The sequence below is a fragment of the Metschnikowia bicuspidata genome, assembly GCF_001664035.1.
Source record: "Metschnikowia bicuspidata var. bicuspidata NRRL YB-4993 chromosome Unknown METBIscaffold_1, whole genome shotgun sequence".
NCBI classification, from domain to species: Eukaryota; Fungi; Ascomycota; class Pichiomycetes; order Serinales; family Metschnikowiaceae; genus Metschnikowia; species Metschnikowia bicuspidata.
In genome coordinates, this window is record NW_017387731.1 from 567445 (window position 1) to 591069 (window position 23625).

The following is a 23625-nucleotide window of genomic DNA, read 5'->3' on the forward strand; positions in this document are numbered from 1 at the left end:
TGCACGCAAGAAAAACGCCAAATGGGGTATGTCCAGGTGCCCGCGCCTCGTCTTTGTTCTTTTCCAGCCGTACCACCAAGGCTGAGCCAGACAGACACAGCCCTTGCTGTTCCACCAAATTTTCTTGCCCCCTCCCCTCCCCCCGGATTGGGACACAAGGCGGGCGGCTGCCACCGGGCTTGTCCATGCACACCGGCACGTGAGCCTGCATGCGTGTGGCGTGCGGCGCGTCTGCCAGCAAACCCGGGCGCCGACTTTTTGTTTTCCTCGTTTCTCGCTCTGGTCTTCAAAAAAGGAACAAAAAAAAGATAGAATAAGAAAAAAAAAGCGTGCCCAAGTCAATAGGTTACGGATGCCGCAAGCAGCCCCGGCCGTCGAGCCCGGTTCCCCACACCGGCGCAGCTCAGAGCTGCCTACGCGGCCGCTCATGCGTGGCCTGCACACACGCGGCGTTGCGCTTCCCACCGTGCATCACGCGCGCAAGAGATAACGACCTGCTGTCCCGACCGATGGCTTTTGGGGACCCAAAAAATCACCGCCAACACCCCCTACTCTTTCTTTCTTCTGGGTGTCGTTTGCGTTTGAGCGATCCGTTTCTTTTCCTTTTTTCTGCCGCCCCTTTGACTTCGTGCTCTGTGTCCTCCCAGCGCCACAGACCCGCCTGCTCGTACCATCTGGCTGTTTTTGTGCAGAGCCCTCCGGCGTCTACCCCGCTGTTTTGTTGAGGCTCGCAAGGCCCCACGACACAAAAACGATAGCCGCCGGCCCCTGAGCCCGCGCTGCTTTTGACGCCTGGCCCCGCCCCGCTTCTGCCGAAAAGCCCACCATGGCCGGTCCGCCGTACCTCGCCACAAACACGGGCGCCGGCAACGACTTCCCGCCGTACCTCGCCACAAACACGGCGCCCCGGCACGCGCAGGCCCCGCTGCAGAAGCTGCACGCGGCGCAGCGGGACTTGCGCATCGAGGTGCCCCGCTCGCCCGGCCAGCACGCGCTCGCCGGCGCGTTCCAGTACTCCGTCACCGACACGGCCACAGACACCTCGCCGCTGCCGGAGTTGCACAGCGTCACACAGCTCCCGACGCCCGTGATGCCCTGCGGCGCGTTCCCCGCGGTGCTGCCCGTGAAAATAGACGTGGCCAAGCGCAGCACCACGCCCGTGGCGGCCGGCCGTGCACGGATCGTGTCGGCGTTCGACCCGGAGCCGCTCCTGGTGCCCGTGCTGCCGACCACCCAGCCGCCCACGCGACACATCTCCAACCCGGGTGCGCCCGTGGCCGGCGTGCCGCGGGCAGTGCCGCTGCCGGCCCAAGAGCCCGAGCAGCCGCCGCTCCAGGGCCGTGTATTGCACGCGCCGGCCTCCGGCCGCACGTACGTGTGCGAGGACGTGGTGGGCACGGGCGCGTTCAGCACGGTGGCGCGTGCCCGCGACGCGGCGGACCCGGCGCTGGAGGTGGCGGTCAAGATCGTGCTGTTCCCGCGCGACGGGTCCACGTCCGTGTCCAGTTTCCGCGCGTTCATTGTGCGCGAGCTCGGGCTCTTGGCCCACTTGCACCACCCCTGCATCGTCACGCTCCTTGACTACAGCGTGACGCCGCTCATCACGCCGCTGCAGATCCGCGCGTCCTACGACAACGGCGGCAGCCCGCCCGTCGCAGAAGACCTCTCGCAGACGGCCGACGCGCAGCAGCTCTTCTTCCTCGGCTACTGCCGTGGCGGCAACTTGTTCTCGTGGCTCCTGGCGCACTACCACGGCCTGAGCCGCACGCTCCGCTTCTGGCAGCTCGTGGCCCGCGTGGTGGCGGAGGTCGTGGTGGCCGTGGTGCACATGCACCGCCAGCGCATCATCCACCGCGACATCAAGCTCGAGAACGTGTTGCTCAACGAGCGCTTCGTGTGCACGGGGCCCGCGCCCGACCCGCGCCGCCTGAGCCGGCCCGTGGCCACCATCACGGACTTTGGGCTCTCCAAGCGGCTCGCCCTGCACGACCAGCTCCTCTCCACCAAGTGCGGCTCGCAGGACTACGTGAGCCCCGAGCTCCTCATGGGGCTCCACTACTCCGGAAAGCTCTTGGACGCGTGGGCCCTCGGCGTGCTCGTGTACAGTATCATCGAGAACAGGCTCCCGTTCGACATGCCCTCGCCGGACCTCTTGCAGCAGGCTGGCGTGTCTCCCTCCGCGCCGCGCCGCCGCCGCAGCAGGCACAGCCCGGCCCACCGCATCGCCATGATCGATTGGGAGTGGTACCGTGCGGTGGCCATACGCCACGACAATGACATGGACCCGGAGGCCCGCAAAATCGTCGGTGATCTCCAGGCGCTCGTCGACACGTTCTTGGTGCGCAAGGAGAAGCGCCCGACGGTCGAGGAGGCGCTCGAGACCGATGCGTTTGCCTGGATCAAGGAGTGTGTGCCCAGCCACTTCTATAGCTGACAGGCTGTGCACCTGTGCTACACACAACGGGGGATTGGCGTCTGCAGCTCAGCTCCATGGGTCTGGCTGGGCAGCCGCCCTGCTCCCCAAAACGTTGATGTTCCCTCGGGCTCGCTGGACTATGGACGCTGACTCGCGTCCTAGTAGATCTGAATGCACTGGCCCCTTGCCTTGTTCATGGCGGGTATTTCCAGGAGTCATCAATGCACAACGGTCTTTCAATGTTCTTGTTGCATTTCAACGTGGTCCGGGTTACTTTCGTAGCCCAGCCTGTCGGTCGGACTCTCAGGAAGGGGCAGAGCCCGTTCCTTGCTTGCGTCTATATCTCTAGTCACTGTCGATGACACAAGATTCTTGAAGACAAGTACGGCCACGCAAGTATGGACAATTATCCGCAGACGTCGGGCTGTGGCGCCAGCTTATAGGCATCCGAAGCAGCGCGGTGCCCAGAAGTAGAAACAAACCGGATTGCATTTTGGCGTCACCTTGCTACAGTATACCTGGTGTATTTGCGTCTGCTCGGTGACGTAGTGACTGGTCGGGTTCCACCCCAGAAATTTGCTGCGAACACAGTATTCGGCGGCTCGTTTGAATTGCCCCGGGCGTGATGGACTAGTAACTGGATTGTCCATGGCAATTACTGTCCATGACAATCACGCCACGCCCGGGCCTCTTCCACTCGTTCGTAAATAGGTCCAAATACAAACACATTGAACGTGGCGATTCTCACAGAGGATCCATTGGACAATCCATCCAGCTCCCAAAGCACCCGGTGCAATATGCCAGCTGGTTGATGTCTTCCAAAATCCAGCGCGAGATTTCCCCGATGTAATCAATTCTTGTGTTTGACCGGCCTCCTGGTAATTTTTATTTGACTGCATGGCATGAATACATGAATACACAAAACGCTGTATGTTTTCGAAAGATTCGGTCCGGCTTCAAAATTATTCTTCGACTGCAACTAGAGTTTGGAGGAAGGGAGCTTGCTCGAGCACCTGTGTAATTGTCAAGGATTTCAAACCAGGCAAAGGCCTTTTTCAGTGTATGGGAATGTCATGCCAAAGTCGGACGGGAGTGTTATGCTGAGAGACTTTCCGAAATTCTTCATGAAGAGCGTCTACAAATGTCAAATTGTGCACATTTCAGTTCACGTGAATTTTCAAACTCCGTATTGAGAATTCTTCCGCCGGTATTTGAATTTCGATATGCCCATTGCCTGGTGACATTGGTGGAACTCGAGTGGTCTGAAGTTTTGGGGACGCGCACATTGAATGCCTCTATCATCTTGTGCCTAGCAGCATGGTATAGACATTTTTGTTGCCCAATATTATTCTAGTACTCAGCGGAAACAACTTACCAAATATTGTGCGTTGTCGCCAAAATCAATCAGGAAAGGGGTTTCACATTTGAGCATGATCAAGAAGATTCTGTAGATCAGTGGGTTTGTTTGTAATATCCGGTAACTCGTGGTCCGCTGAATAGAAGCTCTCGAATAGGGCACAAATGAGAGACGTGTGTGATCATCGAACCTGGGGTGTCATTGAAACGATAGATTCTACTGAAAAGCACTTAGAGATCCAGCATAATTCAGGTTCCAGGAGATTGTGAAGACTTTTTTTGAAATTGTCTGGGTAACACAATGCCTCGCAGCCTTGGGTATTTTGTAGCATGCACATGAACCAGAGAAGAGAAAGGAAAGGCCTCTTGATAAAAAGAAAAGGTATTTTGCTCTATATTATAAGATTCGTCTCACAGGTAAGGTACAAATATAAGCCCGAGTGATCAGTAATTTTCTGGGAGCCCAAAAAACAGTGTCATATGCTACAATCAGAATTCCAAGTTTCAGAAGCCCCTTTAGTCACACGTAATCTAAGTACAGATTTCATTAGACAAGCTTGAGACATGCAAGACTATATGTTAGGAACGTCAAAAGAAATATTGGAGAAGTCTTAAGAGCAGCTAAAGTACATCAACAACGTCAGAGGCTCAAAGCACCCTCAACAATGGCGTCACCAAAAACAAGACCTCACTATTAGTGGGATTGCCTGAAATTTATTTTCAGATAATAACAATACAATAAATAGAGTACTTGAAAAAACCAAGGTAAACATTTTTAACGACCCAACATTATTTCTGTCCAATATAGCATTTTTAAAAATCAAGAAACACAAAGACAATTTGGAAAATGGCGGTCCCAAAGTCTTCAACCCCATCTGCCAAAAAAAAAAATTTCAGTCATAAAATCTTTACCTTTGCGAACTCTCGTCGCCTGGCACAGTTATACTCAAGCCTACTGCGACCACCCCCAAGGTCACGACCACCTTTCTGTAAATCCATCCATGCCCATAGTATCTTTTACCTAGAGTACTAAGTGTTTCATCGAGAATATCGATTTCTTCAGATTTTCGACCTCATCTCTCAGATTTACTTTCATCATTCCTGCATTCCTATGAACATGTCAGTTTCGTGACCAGATTATTACATGAAAAGATTGCGCACGAATTTACTTTTTGGTGGCAGGAGGCCAGATGATTGTGTGAAAATTTGGAATAGGGTCTCAACTATTTTTTTAAACAATAATGTCAACCTTCGAGAATTTCTATTCATACGAAGATACAACCTCGATGAAAGATCAATTCTACGCAGTAGGCCTGATTGTATTGGCGTATCTGATTTTCACGTTTCTCGGCGAAGCCCATCATCTTTGGAGAATGCTTCTAAGGTGGCATGTTGGGGGAACATGTGAGTTGGAAAATAACTCGGAGAGTGCAAAGTCATTCACTGTTCGTGAGACTCTCTATTCCTTATCTTCCTCTCAAGTCCATCATCTTTTACGTGAATCATTACCTTCGGATCAAATGAGACATTTCATGCTTCTGCAATTCTACGGTATGTCGTCAAAACTGTTCACATAAGATTCCGGCTGAATTTTCTAAGGTGTTTCACTTGAAATCTTTGAAATCTCGACAAACAACTTCAAATAGTCCAGAATAAACCACCATTAGAATTGCAAGATTTTTTCTGGATGAGTACAAACTAAGGTATACACTGAATTAGATTCTGGTCTTGGTCATATGGTTGTTGCGGCAGCTACGCCTCTAGCTGTGGATCTACAAATCACACCTATCAATAAAAAATGTATGCGTACACGGACTACCAATTCTTGAGCTTCTCGTAGAAAGTAGCTTGAATGATTGCGAAAACTATTTCTCGTATGTTGGTGACCCAGTCTTGGTAAAGCTCGAGTAGCACATCTAGACTTAATATCGAAAAAAACTAGTATTAGACATGATAACTTGATCTTTGAAAGTCCAGGCAAAGCCGGGTTTAGACCTCGCTCAGCTTCCTGTGGGGTAGACATTTGTTTTTGCTGTCCTTGAATGTTAATTTTTTAAAGTTTGATACTTGAAACTAGATATGTCTTGAAGATACATTCGCATCGATCGCTTGCGTTCGGTTTCGAGCCCAGTATCTTTCCGTACTCATTGTTATTTGGGAGTTTTTGCTCTATACCTTTAACGCCATGATTCAATTTCGCTGCTTGTATGGTTGGCTTGTCTTTTCGGTAGTTTTGCGCATGGATTAATGCGTAGCTCTGACAAAAGTCCAGTCATTTCCCATGCAATTCCTCAGCCATGAAACCGTTTGTTTAAATACTGTTTAAAAGCTGCGAAAGCAATTTGACCAAATTCCTCTTCATACGATTCATATGATACAAACTCCTTTTAAAGCTCAGTAATCTGCTGCTGTTTAAGGTGACCGTGATTGAGGGCTCTGATCAAGTTAATTTCGAAGCTCGCCAATATCAGCGCGTCTCAAGGTACCATATTCTTGTTACATTTTTATTGCAATTGCGGAAAAAGGTAAGTTCCAGTTAGCCAGACAGCCAGTCTCCAAAAGTCCCGCCAGCATAAGCCTAATTCCAAGCTTTCCAAGAAAATCCGAAATCGGCTCATCTATATGAATCTCGGTGCAGCTACGAGGTGTTTCACGAACAGGCATTTGTATGACGCGTGCGTGCAAGAAACAAGAATCAAACAATAGAAAACAACAGATAAAACAAACAACCACCAGAACGAAAGTAAAAAAAAAAAACATAAAAGATGACAGCGAAAATAAACCTAGGCTCAACAAGACCAGATCTCCCCTCCACCACAGCTTGTCCCAAGAAACATACGCCTATATATTCAAAGCCCTAATTCTGAATATACAACGTGAGAACGAATCCGAGGAAAAATGAAAATTGACTCTGGAACCCGATTGCGGCACTGGAAACTCACTGTCCTGTCTCCAGTCTTCAGGCCCTTTTTTCAGAAGATTGATAGTTCTCCTCGCCTTTGCGACGTATCTTATATTTGCTACTCAAAGGCTCTCGTTGCAGCAATTCACCGATGGCCCAGCTAACATCCACGCGCACGCCTGCATGCACGCGCACGCCTGCACCCGTGCACCACACACCCGTGCACCAGACATCTACACTCTCCAGATCCACCCGCGCACGTGACGCGCGGCGAATTTTCCCGCTGCAAACCGCGTACCCTCAACCTGGCGGCTAACTACCCCCCGTTTTTTTGCACTCCATCAGCCGACTCGTGCGGTTTCATAGGCCTCCCATCCCCGTTGCTATACGCAGTACCGCCGTGCCCCGCGTCGTGCCCGTGTCCCCAAAATTCCGGCACCTGGCCCCCCGCATCCTGTGATCCCGTGACCCTCCAGGGCCTTTCAGGGCACCCCTAGCCGCCCCCGCCACATGTCCACAAAACCGGCGCTAATAGCCGCCGATGGAAACGGGCCAGCAACGGCCGCCAACGGCGCCGCCAACCCCGCATCCGGCAGGCCGCTGCCGCCCGAGCTCGCGCACGTGACCAACAACATCGTGCCGCTCTCGAACATCCTCCGCTTCCACACACAGGAGGCGTACAAACAGCTCAGCCGCCAGATCGAGCTGTTGGCACACACGCGGGCCTCGGAGCCGGACGCCGTGCGCAAACGCAAGTTGCTCGCCGTGCTCGTGGCGCTCCGCCAGGACTTCGTCAAGTTGTACGTGCTCGTCAAGTGGGCCCAGCGCAGCAAGGACGTGGCGCGCCTCATCGACTTGCTCAACTGGCTCCGGTCGCAGGAGTTCTGCTTCGACAACTTGGCGCTCGGGCTCAACGAGCTCAACCACTTCTCCGGCGCCAAGCTCCCGCAGGCCGACATCCTCACGGCCTTGGAGGTCTTGGTCAAGGGCCGCCCGCAGCTCCCGTCGTACCTGCACCTCGGGCGGCCGCCCGTGTCGCCGCAGCGCATTGGCCAGGTCTTGCGCGACTTGAACTTGGCCTTGACCGCGCGCTTGGCGCTCGTGGACGACATGCCGCCGCGGTTCCGCAAGAACTACGAGGTGAAGGACGGCCGCGTGGTGTTCACGCTCGCGCACGAGTTCCGCGTGTCCATCACCGTGGCCAACGACCTCGTCGTGGACTCTGCGGCCGACTACTACCGGTCCCCGTTCTTCTTCATCGACTTCGCGTTTCTCTTTGGCGTCAACAGCGACCACTCGCTCACGTCCCACGACGGCACCCGGGCGGCCACGCTGCTCCCGCACCGCGCGCGGGCTCGCTTGGAGTCCGTCGTCAACCATGTGCTCTTGCAGCACTCGCTTGCCGGCCTCTACGACGTGCTCCACAAGTACGCCACCGCGTTCAAGCTCTACTTGATTGCACGCCAGTTGCGCGTGCTCTCCATCAACAGCAAGTGGCGCGGCAACATCCAGTACCAGAGCGGCTCCTTCCTCGTGATCGTGAACTACTGGGCCGGCCACTTCCTCCTGCGGGGCTGGCGCTCCTTCCTTGAGATCGGCATCGACCGCAACTACAACTTGCACTTCCGCTGGTTCAAAAACGGCCGCTACCACCACGACCACGGCATCCGCACCGCCGCCTCCACCGATGCCCTGGATGCCCTGGACGCACAGTACGCGCAGGAGCTCAACATCGACTACGTGTTGAGCCTTGTCATCAACAGACACTCCGAGCTCCTTGTCCGCAAGGTGTACGACTCCTACGCTAGTGCTGTCTCCGCAGACACCGTTTCATTCCTTAACCCGCACCAGCTCTTGCTCAAGCTCACGCCCAAGAAAAGCACCGTCTTCGCCATCGACCCCTTGACCGGGCATTTCTACTTCATGAACCCGTCGCCCATCGAGTCAGCTGTTCAGACAAAAATAAACACTAAGCCTCCCGCGGCCAAGGCCAAGGCTTCCGTAACTGAGGCTGACTTGGTCGCGAATGTCGTTTCCCACTTGGTGGAGTTGCGCACAGACAATTTGAGTAAGGCAACCCACATGCGACTTGTAACCATGGGCTGGGTTGCAAACGGCATCATCAAGCTCTCCGACTACGAAACTGCCAAGTTGCTCAGCGGCCTCGTGGGCGAGACGTCGAGCCCGCTTCACAAGTTCAGCTTCTTCCGCAGCCGCACGTGGCCGCCCTCGTGGTTCTTGATCAGTATGGTCAGTGGCCTGTCCTCCAAAGCATACTGGTGGGTCGCGCGACTCAAATCTGTCAAGGGTGAATGGGTAATTCAGTGGGTGCAGAGCCTTGATCTTAGCGACACCGAGGAAGCAGACCACAGCTTCTTCAAGTCGTTGTCGCGCTCGAGCTCCAACATAATCATTCATCACTTGATTGTAGAGGAGTTGCAGAGAAGGGGCATCGGCTTTTTGAAGCTTCACGATGAATCCGTCCTCGAAAAATTTAATCTTTCACACCCACACAGTCATTCGGCTTCCCGCACGGTGTTGGCACTACACAACGATGGAAATCTACTACCTATCGCGGCGTCGGCATCAACACTTTTCATGGCTTGCCTGTTCTCCGGAGATGGGAAGCTGAAGGAGTTACACACCACACTCTTTGGGTGCTTTCGCAACAAGTCCGAAAACTACGCCAATTCATTGCTCAAGCTTGGAGTGACTGTCGCAGTGGACAAAGATCAGTTCCAGATCAACTCGACCGTCGATCTCTCCAACAAACTAAACACTGAAGACAAACCATCAAACACAGTGTCTATGTTGGGCCAAGTCCTAGACAGCCTCGCGAAAATGAACCTGCTTATCAAGATTTTGGAGCAGGTCCGCAGCACAGACCTAAAAGTCACCAGCAGCTCCTTTGATGAGCTCTCGTTCGAGATTGATCCTTACTATAAGCCATTTCTTTTTTGCGTGCATAGTGAGGATGACCTGTCATTTTCACTACGCACAGGCGAGAGCGAGAAGAAAAATGTGAACACCTTGGTGCGCTTGCTCAATCAAGAGCTTGGCCAGTCTGCTGGCGCATTGCTTGGCTGTTTCAAGTATCTTAAAGAGGCAGTCATTCTCTTTGAGACAATTGATTCAGTCGAGAACCAGTTGAAGCCAGCATCTGAGTTCATGTTACAGAACAATTTCCGCAGGCTCCACTTTGAGCCCAAGTTCATCAGCTTGAACCTCTTTCAGTTCGTCTTTAGTCTCAACAGCACGCATTCCAGCTCGCCGAAGAAAATTCAGCGAGACAAAATAATATTTAACGTGAGTTTCAAAAAGGACCGGTTCGCCAAGACCCGGAAGTTGCTTTTGAAGTTTTCTATGAAAGATAATTTCAACTCACAGAATCTCAAGTTCAAGAAGCTATTTGAAACAATCTTCACCTCTTCGAATGAGGTTCAAAAACAGGCCATGTCCCTTAACCAGACATTCATGAAGTTATACTATGATTTTGTCATCGACAGCGCTTTGCTCAAACCTTTGATGGATCGCATAACAAGTGCGTTTCTTGAATTTTTAAAAACACCCCAGCCGCAATAGGCGAGAGGCACGACCGGATACAATAAATTATTTATTTCTAATATGAATGTTTCTATTAAAAGCGTTATGCGAGGGTCCTTTCGTAGCTAGTAAGCAATGGTGGCGTAGGTGCACAGAATGGCCAACACAGAGGACACGAGAATGACGGCGCTGATGTAGAACTTTTCGAAGGCTTGGACTTGGTCCTTGCAAAGCTTCAAGTAGAACAAACAGGGCAATATGATGCAGATGATGAAGCAGATGGACGAGCCCAATATCCCAATGATCTTATCGAATTCCGGGAAGATAATGGCAAAGCTGACGAACAAGGCGTTGACGCCAACCCTCACCAAGAAGCGGCACACATCTTTGAAAACCTGGGTCAGGGCGGGCTCGCCCTCAACGGCGAAGTCGAGCGCAAAGATGCCGTCCAAAGTGGAGATGATGGGTTTTGCGTTGAGCGGGGTTTTGGCCAACGGCACGATGCAGATGAGGCCGCTGATCAACGGGTAGATCCACGGCGGGTAGCCCGCGGTTTCGAGCAAGATGCTGGTGACCTCGTTGTTGCACAAGGCGCCGAACATGAGGAAGCCGATGACGGCCATGGAGCAGTCGGTGAGCAAGGTGATGGTGTAGGTGGTAAAGAGCGTGCGGGTGAACTTCTCCGGGTGGCGCATGTCGGACTTCAAGTTGGGGAAGATGGCGTGGCCCCCGAACGGGGCCATCAAGATGCCGAGGGCCACAAAGAGCTCGGGCGTGGACTGCGGCCAGAGGTTGGTGGGCATGGCCTCGATCAAGGAGCCCGGCGAGGCCAGCTTCAAGAGGCCGCAGCAAAAGACGAGCACGGTGATGGACACGGTGGCCAAGATACCGAACAAGGAGAAGACCAGGAGCACGGGCAAGGGCAAGAAGGTGAACGGCGTCAACACGGCGAAGGCCACGAGCTTGAAGCGCGTCTTGGTCCAGCGCGTCTCGTCGCCCGCCAAGGCAAAGAGCGAGTCGCTGAAGAGAAGCACCAAGGACACGCCCAGCCCCACCAAGTCCACGGAGAAGATCACCAGGATGAGCGCCTTGGCGGTGCGGCCGTAGGACGCGTGGCCCAAGTCCGCGTACGTCATCATGGTGCGGTCCGTGTCCAAGGCGCGCGACAAGAGCGTGGCGCTCCAGCAGGTGGCGAGGCAGCAGGCCACCAAGAGCGGCGCGCCGAGCACCCAGCCGCCCTTCAACAAGCCCACGGGGAGCGCCAAGAGCCCAACGCCAATGAGCACGTTCACGGAGTTCAACACCGTCTGCGGCGCCGTGCTCTGGCCCGCGATCACCGTCACGAGGTTGCCGTCGCGGTCCTCCACGCGCGTCAAGGCCAAGTGCAGCGCCACCAGCGCCACGGACACGGCCAGCCGCACCAGCAGAAACAGCGCCGCCGGGTACACGCGCCGCGTGGGGATGGGGATGCCGCCGGTGGCCGCGGAGCCGCGCCGCGAGCGGTCGTGGAGAATGGACGCGATCTCGTCCTGGTAGAACACCTCGTTGTGCGCAAAGCCGGGCGGCGCACCCGCGCGGAGCACGCTCAAGCGCTCGCCGGCCGGCAGCGCCACCATGAGGTCCGGGTCGAAGAGCTCGTCCTGCGGCGAGGCCGCGGAGTCCGCGGCAAAGAAGGAGCGCTTTTTGTGGAGATCCGTGTCCAACTTGTGGGCGGCAAACAGCTGCGCGCGCGTGAAGGACGACGCAAAGTTGTGGAGCGTGTTGGGGCCCCGGAACAGGCCGAGCGGCATGTCCAAGATGGACTGGCGGCGGTGGGAAAGAAGGGGCACGGATTCATCGTAGGACCCGTCCTCTATGGCCGACATGGCGGGTGTTTTTTTTCGGGAAAAAGGGGGCAGTGGTCGTTTTTCCAGCACAGCAAGCACACGCACAGAGCTCCGGGGCGGCGGGGCGTTTTGGGGGCGGGACGGGCGGGGAAAGGCGCGATAGGGGGGCCTTTGAAGGAAGAAAGTGGTTTGTTTCTAGCCGCTGGCGTTGTTGCGTGTTGCAGACGGGGGCGCGCGGCACTGGGTGCAGGACGTATATCACACGGACAAGTGCTGTGTGCAGGCGCGCGGCCTTATCTGGAAGAAGGAAAACATCTGCTCCTGGAGGCCTGGCGTGATCTGGGGGACTGATGGTATCTGCAGGACTGGTGGTCTCTGGAACCCTGTGTTATCTGGAACCCTGGTGTTATGTGGCGGAAGAAGCGCGGCGTTATCAGCCGAGGGCTGGGAGAAACAAAACGGGGGTTTGAAATGGAGGCCCAAAAAACAAAAGACGGAGGACAAAGGACAGGGTTTGGAAAAAAAAGGGTTCAGAAATCCACAGAAATATGGGAAGAATGGAGCCTCGGGCTGTTTAAAGAATCCACGCCTTGGAATTCGGAGGATGGTTTCGCGAGGTCACACGAGGGTAACGCGTGTTTTCTGCAGGAGCACGGCTAGCAGTGGCTCTTATATATGGGCATCGATCCGTCATCCGCCGCTCGAATCCACGCAATGCTTGTGATGTGGCCGAGCCCATGTCACGTGGAATTGGCCAGGTAGTGTTGGCTGGAATTCGAGTGTAAATGTGGGCCAGCAGATGACCCATACCAATGGTAGGTGGTCGTAGCTCAGTGAGAACGAGACTTCGAGGAGCTGGCCGGACGCTCGTCAATCGCGATTCTTGGGGAAAGGTCACTATAGTATTTAGAAATGGAGGTTATCTAGAGAGAATGAGTATAGTGGAGAACAAGAGTACAGTGAAGAACAAGAGTAGAGTGGAGAACAAGAGTAGAGTGGAGAACAAGAGTACAGTGAAGAACAAGAGTAGAGTGGAGAACAAGAGTACAGTGGAGAACAAGAGTACAGTGAAGAACAAGAGTAGAGTGGAGAACAAGAGTAGAGTGGAGAATAGGAGTAGTGTGCAAAGTAAGAGTAGTGTGGATAATGGTGTATTATAGTAGCAGTGGAGTATTGTAGTGAGGTATTGTAGTGAGGATTTGTAGTGATGTATTGTAGTGAAGTATTGTAGTGGAGTTTGTAGTGGAGTATTGTAGTGGAGTATTGTAGTGGAGTATTGTAGTGGAGTATTGTAGTGGAGTATTGTAGTGGAATACTGTAGTGGAGTATTGTAATGGAATATTGTAGTGGAGCATTGCAGTGGAGCATTGCAGTGTCTGATTATAGTGGTGGTGGAAGATCAGTAGTAGTAAACTATAGTGGTGATGGGGAGTTCTGGATAGTGGTGAATATATGAGTGACTGCTCAGCATTTTAATATGGCAATTCTTCAGGAGCTTGTGCGGCCAGCACTTTTGTCTTTTGCAGTTCCCAAAAAACCCTCTTGGGGGAAAAAAGGCTTCTTTTCGTCTAATTGGCAGGTCGCTTGTACATTTTCTTCTCTCCTCGTTTGCTTGGGCCACGTAAGACAGTCCACCCAGCAGGCCGGTGCCTCTGTTGTTCTCGAGAAAAAAATTCAGGGTCTTTCCTGGCTTTTTCAGCTTCTTATTTTGACCATATTTGTCCAAAAAAGGAAATGCACCTGGACTGCGGCATTTTAAACAGTCTCTTGACCTCCTGTTCGGGGTTATGTCCGGTGTTCAGCTGGGTATGTCTGCCATCGATATTGGCAAGTCGTCAGTGTTAATTTGATGATCGGCAGCACCAAGCATGCGCTGCTTTATTAGATTGAACTTTTCAAGGGGCCATTGGTGTTTGCAAATGTTGATTAAGTAAGAGTTTACTTATACTTTTTGTAATTTCGTGCCCCCGAGCAAAGCTCGGGGCTGGTGATTCATGTACCTCATGGTATTTGAGACAGTTAACTGATTACGGTAATAAAATTTGGTGACATTATAAATATACTGTATTCTCAAAGTAATTAATAATAAACATTTTTGCTAGCTCTTTTATTCATGAAAAATCTTCACATGTTAATGATTATACATTAAATGAATCTTATTAGATTACGTGCAATCTGATATGCGCATACAAAATTCAAACAAAATAGTGTAGCATAACTCATGACTATTTCCTTCATCTTCAATAGCTTACCCTCTCTATAAATTCCCAGATACACTGGCCGTATGAATATAAACAACATAATAAAGGCATCATCACCTCGCTAAGCGAGGAATAAAGACAGATATTCAAAACGTTAGGTGGAGATCAGAATTAATTAGATAATATTGCTAAAAAGAATTTCAGATTTATTATACCAATTCTAAATAAATTTGGAACACAATGATTAAAGGATACAATGATTAAGATATACGGTACGGAATTTGGGAAGTAATCGCTCAAGATTAGATAAAAATCAAGATTTGCCGGCTCGCAACAGCCGTAGTACCGATACTGTTTTAAATTCTGAATTAATAGAGAAAGTCATATTGAACTCTGAACTTCAATGAGACCTCTGATGAAGACAGGATGTACTTCAATATTTTATATTGTTGTTATTTTATTTCTAACGGTGGCTTCTTACTAAGATTAAACCAGAAATCTCAACATGAGGCAATCACGTCGAACACATTTGTCTATATTAATGAGTATATTAAATTTAATATTCTTTGAATGCTGCAGAAGGGTACGCTTTTCATGCTAGCTCGCACCGAATGCAGTAAGTCAATAAAGCTTGGGCGATTTGAAGTAGTAGACTCGTTCTATTTCATATCGCTGACACATGTTGCTGACACTCGCTGACACCCGCTTTAGCTATTCGTTTGTCAGATATCGCTCAAGAAATTTCATCAAAACCAACACGGGCAACAGCTACGGAATAGTTCCCTTTTTCACCAGGTCCAAAAAGTCACATATAGACTAGCTCACACGTTTGTTGTAGCAGCCCGGGAATGTAAATGAGATACGGCTGCTGAAAGACTATGATCAGAAAAGCTACCAGAGTAATCATGGTTCCAAGTCGTGGAATGAAATATGCCTAGAAGGCAGCCACAGAGTCTAAGCAGGCATGTCCTGAACAAGCAGCTGTGCTGGCACATTAGTCTATAGAATTTGTGGAAGTGTTTTATTTATGTTGAATCATTAATTTTCCAGAACCTGCCCACCCAATAAAATACTCTTAAAATTCTACTAGGCCCTTTATTCTTCACTTTCCATTTTTCCTCGTGTCACCAAGACTGTTTACTGCTGTGGCCTAAGGCCTGCTGATAAAGGATTCAAAAAATTCTTAATTTTCGTGTTCTGAAGCTTTCCTGATCAAGTTTGATGAATTTATATTGGATCACGACGTGACAAAGATGCCACAGTCATGAGATGTTGTAAACGAGGCATTTAAAAGCGTGTTGAGAATGCCTCCTTTCAAAGTATATGATAGAACTGCTTCTGGGCATCCATCTTTGAAACACGTCCCCGAGATCCCAGTCTCAGTTGGTCGCTAGACGCATAAGACAAGATATCCAGAACTGCTTTATGAAGCTTTGTCCAGCTCTTTACAAATGAGTACAGAGGCTGGTGTGGCTGGTTTGTCTTGGAAAATGAGTCGGTAACACAAATTGTATATGTGGGTTCTCCCCTTCATTGTCTGTGGAATGTGCCGTATATGTCGACTACATAGAAGAATAACGGCCATTATCTCCCGTCATCTGGATACCACTGACACAAAAAGACTGGATAGGCTTTGAGGCTTTGATCTTGGAATTGAGTTCTATAAAATTAGTACTGTGGGTTCTGACCTGTATTCACTTGTTCCCGCAATCAAGAAATTGTGCCTTGTTTGTCTGTTGTCTATTTCACTCTACACATTGATTGTTTTATCAAGAGACCGGTGGCCAAAGACAGCCATTACCTGTTGCTAACAGGTGGCCTTTCGGGACTGTCTTTATTGTTATGCATGTAAAAACAACTGACATCAGTGGTCCCTATAAGCAGATTTTGGTATGCTCTTGAGTGGGGCAGCAACAGCTCAACTCTTTCCACCTTATCAAGGATATATAGCTTTGGCTCCATATTTGAGTCTAAAACAGCTTCAACTTTAAAAAAATATCCCAGAGAATTATACCGCTTCGAGTCCAGATGTTCCTTGGAAAGCCCGTGGTGAATCGCGGCGTAATATATGACGTATGATGTCAGTTTGAGTCGCCCTATAAGATTTGGAAAAAACTTCTCTGGGGTACTGAGAAGTTATTAAGACAATTATCGAGCTTATTTTTGAATTAAATTTCTCTGATATATCTTTTGAATTTAGACCTAATCGTAGTTGTCAGACAGCTTAAAGATATATAAATACTAATCTAAAGGATTCTACTTAAGGTAATATCAAAGGTTATTTTGAAAAAAATCGATTCATAAAGTATCAATGAAAGTAGTAGAAAAAAGAGTTCAAGATCCTATAATTTCAAACTTGATCAGAGCTAGAATTCATTTTATGTATTTTTAGAGTATGTGTTTCAAATTTCTGTTCTTGTTATAAGCCCGTGTGCTCCATTCATACTCCACACTGGAAACCCCAAAGCGTACTACCGCGGTCTTTAAAAACCGTGATACTACCACTGGTTCATTGCCATGGTCACTGAATGAGGGTGATACCCGCAAGTTTTCCTCCATGTTTATTAATTGAATCCTGGTGGGATCCGGCTGTTCGAACAAAAATATGCTTCCAGAGCTGGCTAATTCTGACTACCAGTAGCAGCGACGTTCGGGGTCCGATACCAGCTTCAATAGTAGTTGCGAAACATCAAGCATTGACATGCTATCTATATAGCCAATCATGTGTCTGCTCTTCTTTTCACCGAATACTCAAGCACAACAGAAACTGGTGACACTACTCTAAAGAACACTGTTTTGGGTCAATGGTGGCAATGCCGAATGACACTTGGCCATGCGTTTTAGAGTGCAGTCTCAAGGGCGACTCTGTCATACGAAGTTTCACCTGACCACGTCGGCAAGGCTATGGTACCTCGGTAGGAGAATATGTAGGACCAGCGAAAAGGCTTGTATTCTGGAAGCTCTCTGGGAATCCAAGGTGGATGTCATCAATTTTAAATTAGTGGGGGATTGAGTTGGAAACAAATGTGGGGTTATTTGCAATTGGTGGAGAAATTTTGGGATTGAAGAGGGACGGAAATGGGATTAGTTGTGAATTAATTTGAGACAAATTGTGGGATCGAGCTGAAACAAATTGTGGAATCGAGTGGGAAATAATAATGGGGATGATTGGTGGGGGATCAAGTTGGAAATAAAATTCGGGATGATTTGGAATTAGGGGATGATTTGAAATTAGTTGTGGGATGGAACTGGGCTTAGTTATGGGTTACTTTGGAATTTATTGGGGGACGGTTGCAATTAGTTGTGGGATGGAACTGGGCTTAGTTATGGGTTACATTGGAATTTGTTGGGGAACGGTTGCAATTAGTTGTGGATGGATTTGGAAAGTATTGGGGGATGGAGTTGGTGATAACTTTGGAATTAATGTAGAGATGGTTGAGGGATCGAGTTGAAAATAGTTATGAATTAATCTGGAATTCGTTGAGTGATGGAGCTGGAATTAGCTTTGAATCGAGCTGTAAATAATTGTGGGAATAATGTGGAATTGGTTTTCAATGGCGCCAGTATTACTGGGGGACCGAATCGGTGATACTTGTGGATTAATTTGGAATAATTTGGGAGATGGAAATAGTTGGGGATCGAGTTGTTCATAACTTTCGAATTAATTTGGAGATATTTGTGGGATTCAGTGTGAATAGCTGTACATTTATTTGGGATGAATTGTGGAATCGAGCTAGAAGCACATGTTTAATCGAGTTGGAACCACTCGTGGATGGAGATGGGGTCAATTGGGAGATTGACTAGAACTACCGGTCGATGAATTTGGAATCTTTCGTGACCAAACAAAATGAAGCAAGCGGGTTTCTTCACCGGGAAATCACCTTTCATGGCGCCTTATTTTAATGGACTCAAGAATGCTTGTACCGACTGAGACCACCAAATTACAATTCCTGAGGTTCTCAAATTTGAGACTTGCCGCTTCACTGGGCGTTGCGAGCCAATTCCTGTTTGTTCCTCCCCTCTGTATATTGATTTATTTAGTGTCGGGGTGGTCCTACGAAGATAATGAATGATTGAAACTATGTTCTAAAGTTTGATATAGACGTATTTAAGACCAAACCTTGAGTCTGAAGGGAATATCGCTCGTCCACGCATGTCTTGATGAATAACTCAGGGTGCAAGGCGCGATCCAAAATTCAATGATTCGCTGGAATCGTTGCTGGTGCAATTTTGGCTTCAGTTGTTGGTGTATCTTGAATCAGTTGTTGGTTTATTTTGCAAATGATAGTGGGATCCATTTGGAAAGTACTATGCCATTGATATTGGATTGATTTCGGAATGGATTGATGAAGTGAATGCACGGATTGATTGGCAGTCTCAACTACATCGTGGGCATGAGGCTGGCCCAAACGGCTTTTGGAAGAACTGTCCCGCCAAAAAGACCCTTTTCTTCTCTTTGGCCTACGACACTACATCTTGCTATTTTCGGCCGCTAGCAAAAAGTCTCGGCCAGCCATAGGCTTCAATCTTTGCATTTTCCATGGCTCTATGGCACTTCGTTCTCAACTTCGCCCATACGACCAAATCACCAGGAGGTTCCTCGAAAGGCCTAACTTTCTTTCCCCTTTAGCACAAGAGCAAAATCTTTTTAGCACAAGAGCAAAAAGATTGCGGCACCACAATTTCGCATATGGTCTCCCACTACACTACTCAGTGTGGCCCTATGCAGCTTAACTAACGTTGATCGGACGGGAAACAGTGCTTCCTGCATGGTATGGCCGCAACCGGAATTTGAGAAGGTGTAATAAATATAAAGATGCCACTGCATGGAAAGAGGGCTGCGACGATTGTAGATGTGAATTAAAAAGATAGAGGAGCTTACAGAAAAGTTCATGGAATTGGGTCAATGGTCTTGGCCCCCACGGTTTTTCGGTGTGCTCCTTAAGTCTGCTACAACCATCTGAGTTGAAGCGACTACTACAGGAGACCTATCCTAGTGGTCAATGACGTAATATCCAATACGTAAACAGACACGGGCCACGAGGACCGTCCAGGCCGTGACTAACGGAAGGGGAAGGGCCGAGCCGAGACACTTGGTGCGTAGCGGGGAGCTGCTTAAAGGTTTTTTATATATATTATTTATATAGTTTTGCCCCTTTTATCAGATGAATCCACCAAAAAATTGTTCTTGTGACTGTCACTGACTTCGCCAGTCTCGCATTTACTAGACAAGACGCGTCAAAGATTCATTCCCAGATATCACCAAAAAAAAAAAGCGACCGTCATGATTCTGCGCTCTTTCGCAGGATACACGTATCCGTAGGACCTGCTTCTTTGCTGATTTTGTCTGGTCGGGTCTGGACCTCTGCAACGAAAAAGAACGGAAAGATCAAGCATGAAGATTCGTCCATTCACCCTGCAAAGTCCATGGTTTTGGAGGGGACCCCTAGTTCACGGCTGAGAAAGAGCACCGGATTTGGCAGAGAAAAGGGATGGAATCTGTGGACGCCTCGATTCATTTCGCAGCCACAGAGCATGCTCGCAACCGTGCCGCGAGCTCGGTTCCTGACTCGTTCTTTACGAATCTCTTGTGTTTCCCCAAACATGAAAAACTCAAGCGTCCGAGCTGTGACCCCAAAAGCCCATGAAGACAGAAATCCAGATCCACACTATCCAAAAAAAAATATTCTGGGGTCGCAACATGCGGTGCCCATAGGCCGGGGCCAATTCCGGGAAATAAAGAGCCACCGCGCTAAGGCTGGATTAGGCTCCGGCAAATAGGCTTTGCAATTAAGGTTCGGAAAATCAGGCCCCTCAAAAAAAGGCTCCTGTTTGCCCTGATTTCCGAACGCGTGTCGCGAGCCCGACCTCCGATATCCGTTTCCTCCGCCCCAACCGGACGTTTGTGCCAATCCACAGTCCCGCCTCCGCTTCCGTTTTCGGAATTGGCAGATGGGCGTTTGCACTAAACAGGCCGGCCGCCACGCGTGAAGGACCCGGCACCTGCACAGAGCGCGCGGCACCCCCAGACACCACCCGCAACCAGCGATTCACGCGTCTAATAATCGCCTAATACGGGCATAGCGGCCGCGCGCCATCACTTTCTTTTCCATCAGGCCGTTGCTCAGCGAACCCTGTCCCTTCCAAATCGCGAGATCTCACGGCCGTTGTTCCACCACCCACGAACAAGCGCCATGTCCTTCGAGCATCCCTCGGTGTACATTGCCACCTATTCCAGTGTATGTTAGTCCGCTTGCCTCCGGGGCCGTCCGGGCCCAAGTGGCGCCGTTTTTTCCCGTCTCCTCGCGTACCCTGCGGCCAGAGTGCTTTATTTCCCAGGGCTCTGGAAAGACATGGCCCGAAAAGCCCCATGTACGCTTTCTTGCTAAGGTTCCCGAAATTGCTGCTTGCAGTGGGTGGAAGCACGTGGATTCTGGCTGGCCAGTTCCCCGCCAAGCCGCCGGGAATTGAGCGAGACTCTTGTTGTTCAATGCCAGCTTGCGTCCATACCTTCCCAGTCCTCCTTGGACCAGCCCTCCTTAACCAGAGAAGCACCCGTCCCTCGCCGTGGCATACTAACCGAATTCAGATCGATGTTTACGAATGCTTGGCGGGAGACGCCCCCATCATGCGCCGGTGCAAGGACGACTGGGTCAACGCCACGCAGATCTTGAAGCTCTGCGACTTCCCCAAGGCCAAGCGCACCAAGATCCTCGAGAAGGGCGTCCAGAAGGGCCTCCACGAGAAAGTGCAGGGCGGGTACGGGCGGTTCCAGGGCACCTGGATCCCCTTGCCCGAAGCACAGAAGTTGGCCCAGGAATACAATATCACCGCGGAAATGGCCCCCGTGCTATATGTGGACGTCAACGACCCGGGCACCGTGATTCTGCGCAAGGGCAAGGGCATAGGCGCGGCCAAGGAGAGCACGCCGCTGAAACGCAAGTATAACCGCAGGCCCACGGCGAGTGACGCCACGCCGAAGAAGGTCAAGTACGAGGGCCACATGCCTGTGCTGGCCGTGTTCACGCAGAACTACGCCCCCTCAATGCCGCGTGCCGACCCCAGCGGGCCGCACATGGCCAGCATGCACGCGGGGCCCGCCGGCATGGCCCCCCCGCAGCACGACTACGCGGATCTCATGGGCAGCCAGAAAAACGCGTACCACGCCCCCGGCGCGTTCGCCAGCTACGCCATGCCGGACCCGGGCTTTGCGCCGCCGGCGCCGGGGCCCCCGCAAGGGCCCTTTGGCAAGGGCAACTTCACGCACGGCATCGACGACATGGCGCGGCAGCAGATGATGTACCCGGCACGGCCCGGGGGCACGCTGGCGCACCTGACCAACGAGCCCAGCTGGTCGCAGGAAGAACACACGCGTGACTCGGACACGTCCGTGTCTCTGGGCGAGCCCAAGCAGGGCGCCGCGCCCATGGACGAGGACAACTCGCACGTGGCGCAGTTGTTGCGCTTTTTCAGCGGCGACAACTTGCCCATCCCCTATTTCTTGTACAGCCTGCCGTGCGAGTTCAACGTCAACGAGCCCATCGACGACGAGGGCCACTCCACGTTGCACTGGGCCGCGTCCATCGGCAACTTGAACCTAGTGCACTTGTTGCTCTCCAAGGGCGCCAACCCGTTGGTGGTCAGCAGCCACGGGTTGAACCCGTTGTCCAAGTGCATCTCGTTCAACAACTGTTTCGACGCCAGGAGCTTCCCGCACGTGGTGGCCGCGCTCGAGACGTGCTTGATCAACACGGACGTCAACGGCCGCACGCCGTTGCACTACTTGTGCCAGTTCTCCAAAGTGGCACACAAGCTCCTGGCGCTCGCGTACTACATGGGCGAGATCTTCGCCCGCTTGGCGGCCATGGCGCGCCACAGCGGCAGCGGCGTGGACTTGGTGCAGAACGTGCTCGACCACCAGGACGTCAACGGCGACACGTGTCTCCACCTTGCGGCCCGCGCCGGCTGCGCGCATTTCGTCAGGGTTCTCTTGGACCACGGCGCCCGCGACGACTTGCCGGACCTCCACCGCCTCACGGCCAAGGCACTCATCATGCAGCTGGGCCTCGCCGGCTACAGCTTCGCCGGCGGCATGGCCCATGCACCTGCGCAGCACGCTCCCATGTACGACGCGCCCATGCCCACGTTCCAGGTCACGCAGGCGGGCCTTGCGGGCAGCCGTGGGCCGCGGGACTCGGCCCGCCAGCACGGCCACGAGCACGCGGCGCTCGGCACGCCCATCCGTGCGTTCAGCCGCCTTGCCGAGACGCCCGACACGCAGCGCACCACGGTCCAGGAGGAGGACGTCGACGAGCTCCACGACCGCGTCTCCAAGGACGACCTCCGATCCCTATTGGAACAACAGGCTGGCACTGTGGACGACAATAAGGAGAACATCTTCGTGGCCGGGCACGCGCTGACACCCAAGCAGGCGCCCGTGCTGCTGCCGCCCAAGCCGCCGGTGCTGGGCGTGGTGGCCGTGCGGCCGGCCGCTCTGCCGGAGACGGCGCTCTCGCCGCACCCGCCGCCTCTTGACAGCCGCGGGCGGATTGCCGAGACCGGCCCGCGCCGCGACGCCGGCGCTCCGCTCCCCATGGCCGACGTGTCCGCCATGGTGTCCGGCATGATGCACTCGCTCCTGGCGTCCTACGACGACCAGTTGGGCGGGCTCCAGTCCGAGAGGCGCCGCGTGCACGCGGAGCTTGCGGAGAAGCGACGCCAGATTACCGAGTGCGCCCGCAGGGCCGCGGCGCTCCTCGTGCGCAACGGCCTTGCCTCGGGCGCGTCGCTTGACGCGGCGTTGGCGGCTGTGGCCGCGGAGGTCGCCAAGTGCTCGGCGCAGTTGGCCCAGAAGGAGGCCCGGCTCCAGGCCACGATCGGCAAGTGGCACGCGTACGAGCTTGCGGGGGCGGTGGAGCGGCACGAACGCGGCACGGAGCCGGGCGGCGGGGGGCCGTCTGCGCCGGCGTCCGCGCTGGACGCGCAGGAGAAATGGGCCTTGAGCAAGCGCTTGGGGCTTGCCCAGGTGCGGCGCAAGCAGTTGGCGGGCATGGTGGCGGCGCGCGTGCGGGACTTTGCCGTGACGCCCACAATGAACAAGTACCGCCGGCTCATCAGCCTCAGCTGTGGGCTCAAGGTGGAGGACATCGACGGGCTCATCCAGGGCATTGAGGAGTCGCTCACGGAGAGCGTGCCGGCGTAGGGCGAGGCGGCCGGGTCTGCTAGCGAGGCTGTGCTTGAACTGGTGCTCCGACGGTGTTTGACTTGAAGATGGTGGTTGACTAGACGTTGGTTGACTAGACGTTGGTTGACTAGACGTTGGTTGACTTGAAGCCGTTTTTGACACCTTGAAAACATTGCTTGACACCTTGAAACATTGCT

The 23625-nt window shown here is 52.1% G+C and overlaps 5 protein-coding genes across 5 annotated transcripts; 4 read left to right on the top strand and 1 right to left on the bottom strand.

Annotated features, from left to right (window-relative positions):
- Nucleotides 1-1066: 1066 nt before the first annotated feature.
- On the top strand, nt 1067-2425 carry METBIDRAFT_29210 (serine/threonine protein kinase; the record flags this gene model as incomplete). The annotated part of the gene is made up of 1 exon (XM_018855368.1): nt 1067-2425. A coding segment is annotated over one exon (1359 nt), but the record flags the coding sequence as incomplete, so codon positions are not given.
- Nucleotides 2426-6999: 4574 nt separating this feature from the next.
- Nucleotides 7000-10306, top strand: MED14 (Med14p). Its single transcript, XM_018855393.1, has one exon. The coding sequence runs from the start codon at nt 7185-7187 to the stop codon at nt 10254-10256; it is 3072 nt and encodes a 1023-aa protein (XP_018713299.1). The 5' UTR covers nt 7000-7184; the 3' UTR covers nt 10257-10306.
- METBIDRAFT_29396 (uncharacterized protein) lies at nt 10257-12206 on the bottom strand. The gene has a single exon (XM_018855394.1). It carries the CDS (start codon nt 12080-12082, stop codon nt 10343-10345), a length of 1740 nt encoding a protein of 579 aa, XP_018713300.1. The 5' UTR covers nt 12083-12206; the 3' UTR covers nt 10257-10342.
- A 565-nt stretch (nt 12207-12771) lies between these two features.
- On the top strand, nt 12772-13343 carry METBIDRAFT_29399 (uncharacterized protein). Its single transcript, XM_018855395.1, has one exon. It carries the CDS (start codon nt 12856-12858, stop codon nt 13201-13203), a length of 348 nt encoding a protein of 115 aa, XP_018713301.1. The 5' UTR covers nt 12772-12855; the 3' UTR covers nt 13204-13343.
- Nucleotides 13344-20872: 7529 nt separating this feature from the next.
- Nucleotides 20873-23446, top strand: SWI4 (SBF complex DNA-binding subunit; the record flags this gene model as incomplete). Its single annotated transcript, XM_018856578.1, has 1 exon — nt 20873-23446. One exon carries the CDS (start codon nt 20873-20875, stop codon nt 23444-23446), a length of 2574 nt encoding a protein of 857 aa, XP_018713302.1.
- Between the last annotated feature and the right edge of the window lie 179 nt (nt 23447-23625).

What these genes read in the sequence shown, in the direction of transcription:
- METBIDRAFT_29396 (XM_018855394.1), bottom strand. Translation starts at nt 12,082, where the DNA reads ATGTCGGCCATAGAGGACGGGTCCTACGATGAATCCGTGCCCCTTCTT.
- METBIDRAFT_29399 (XM_018855395.1), top strand. Translation starts at nt 12,856, where the DNA reads ATGGTAGGTGGTCGTAGCTCAGTGAGAACGAGACTTCGAGGAGCTGGC.
- MED14 (XM_018855393.1), top strand. Translation starts at nt 7,185, where the DNA reads ATGTCCACAAAACCGGCGCTAATAGCCGCCGATGGAAACGGGCCAGCA.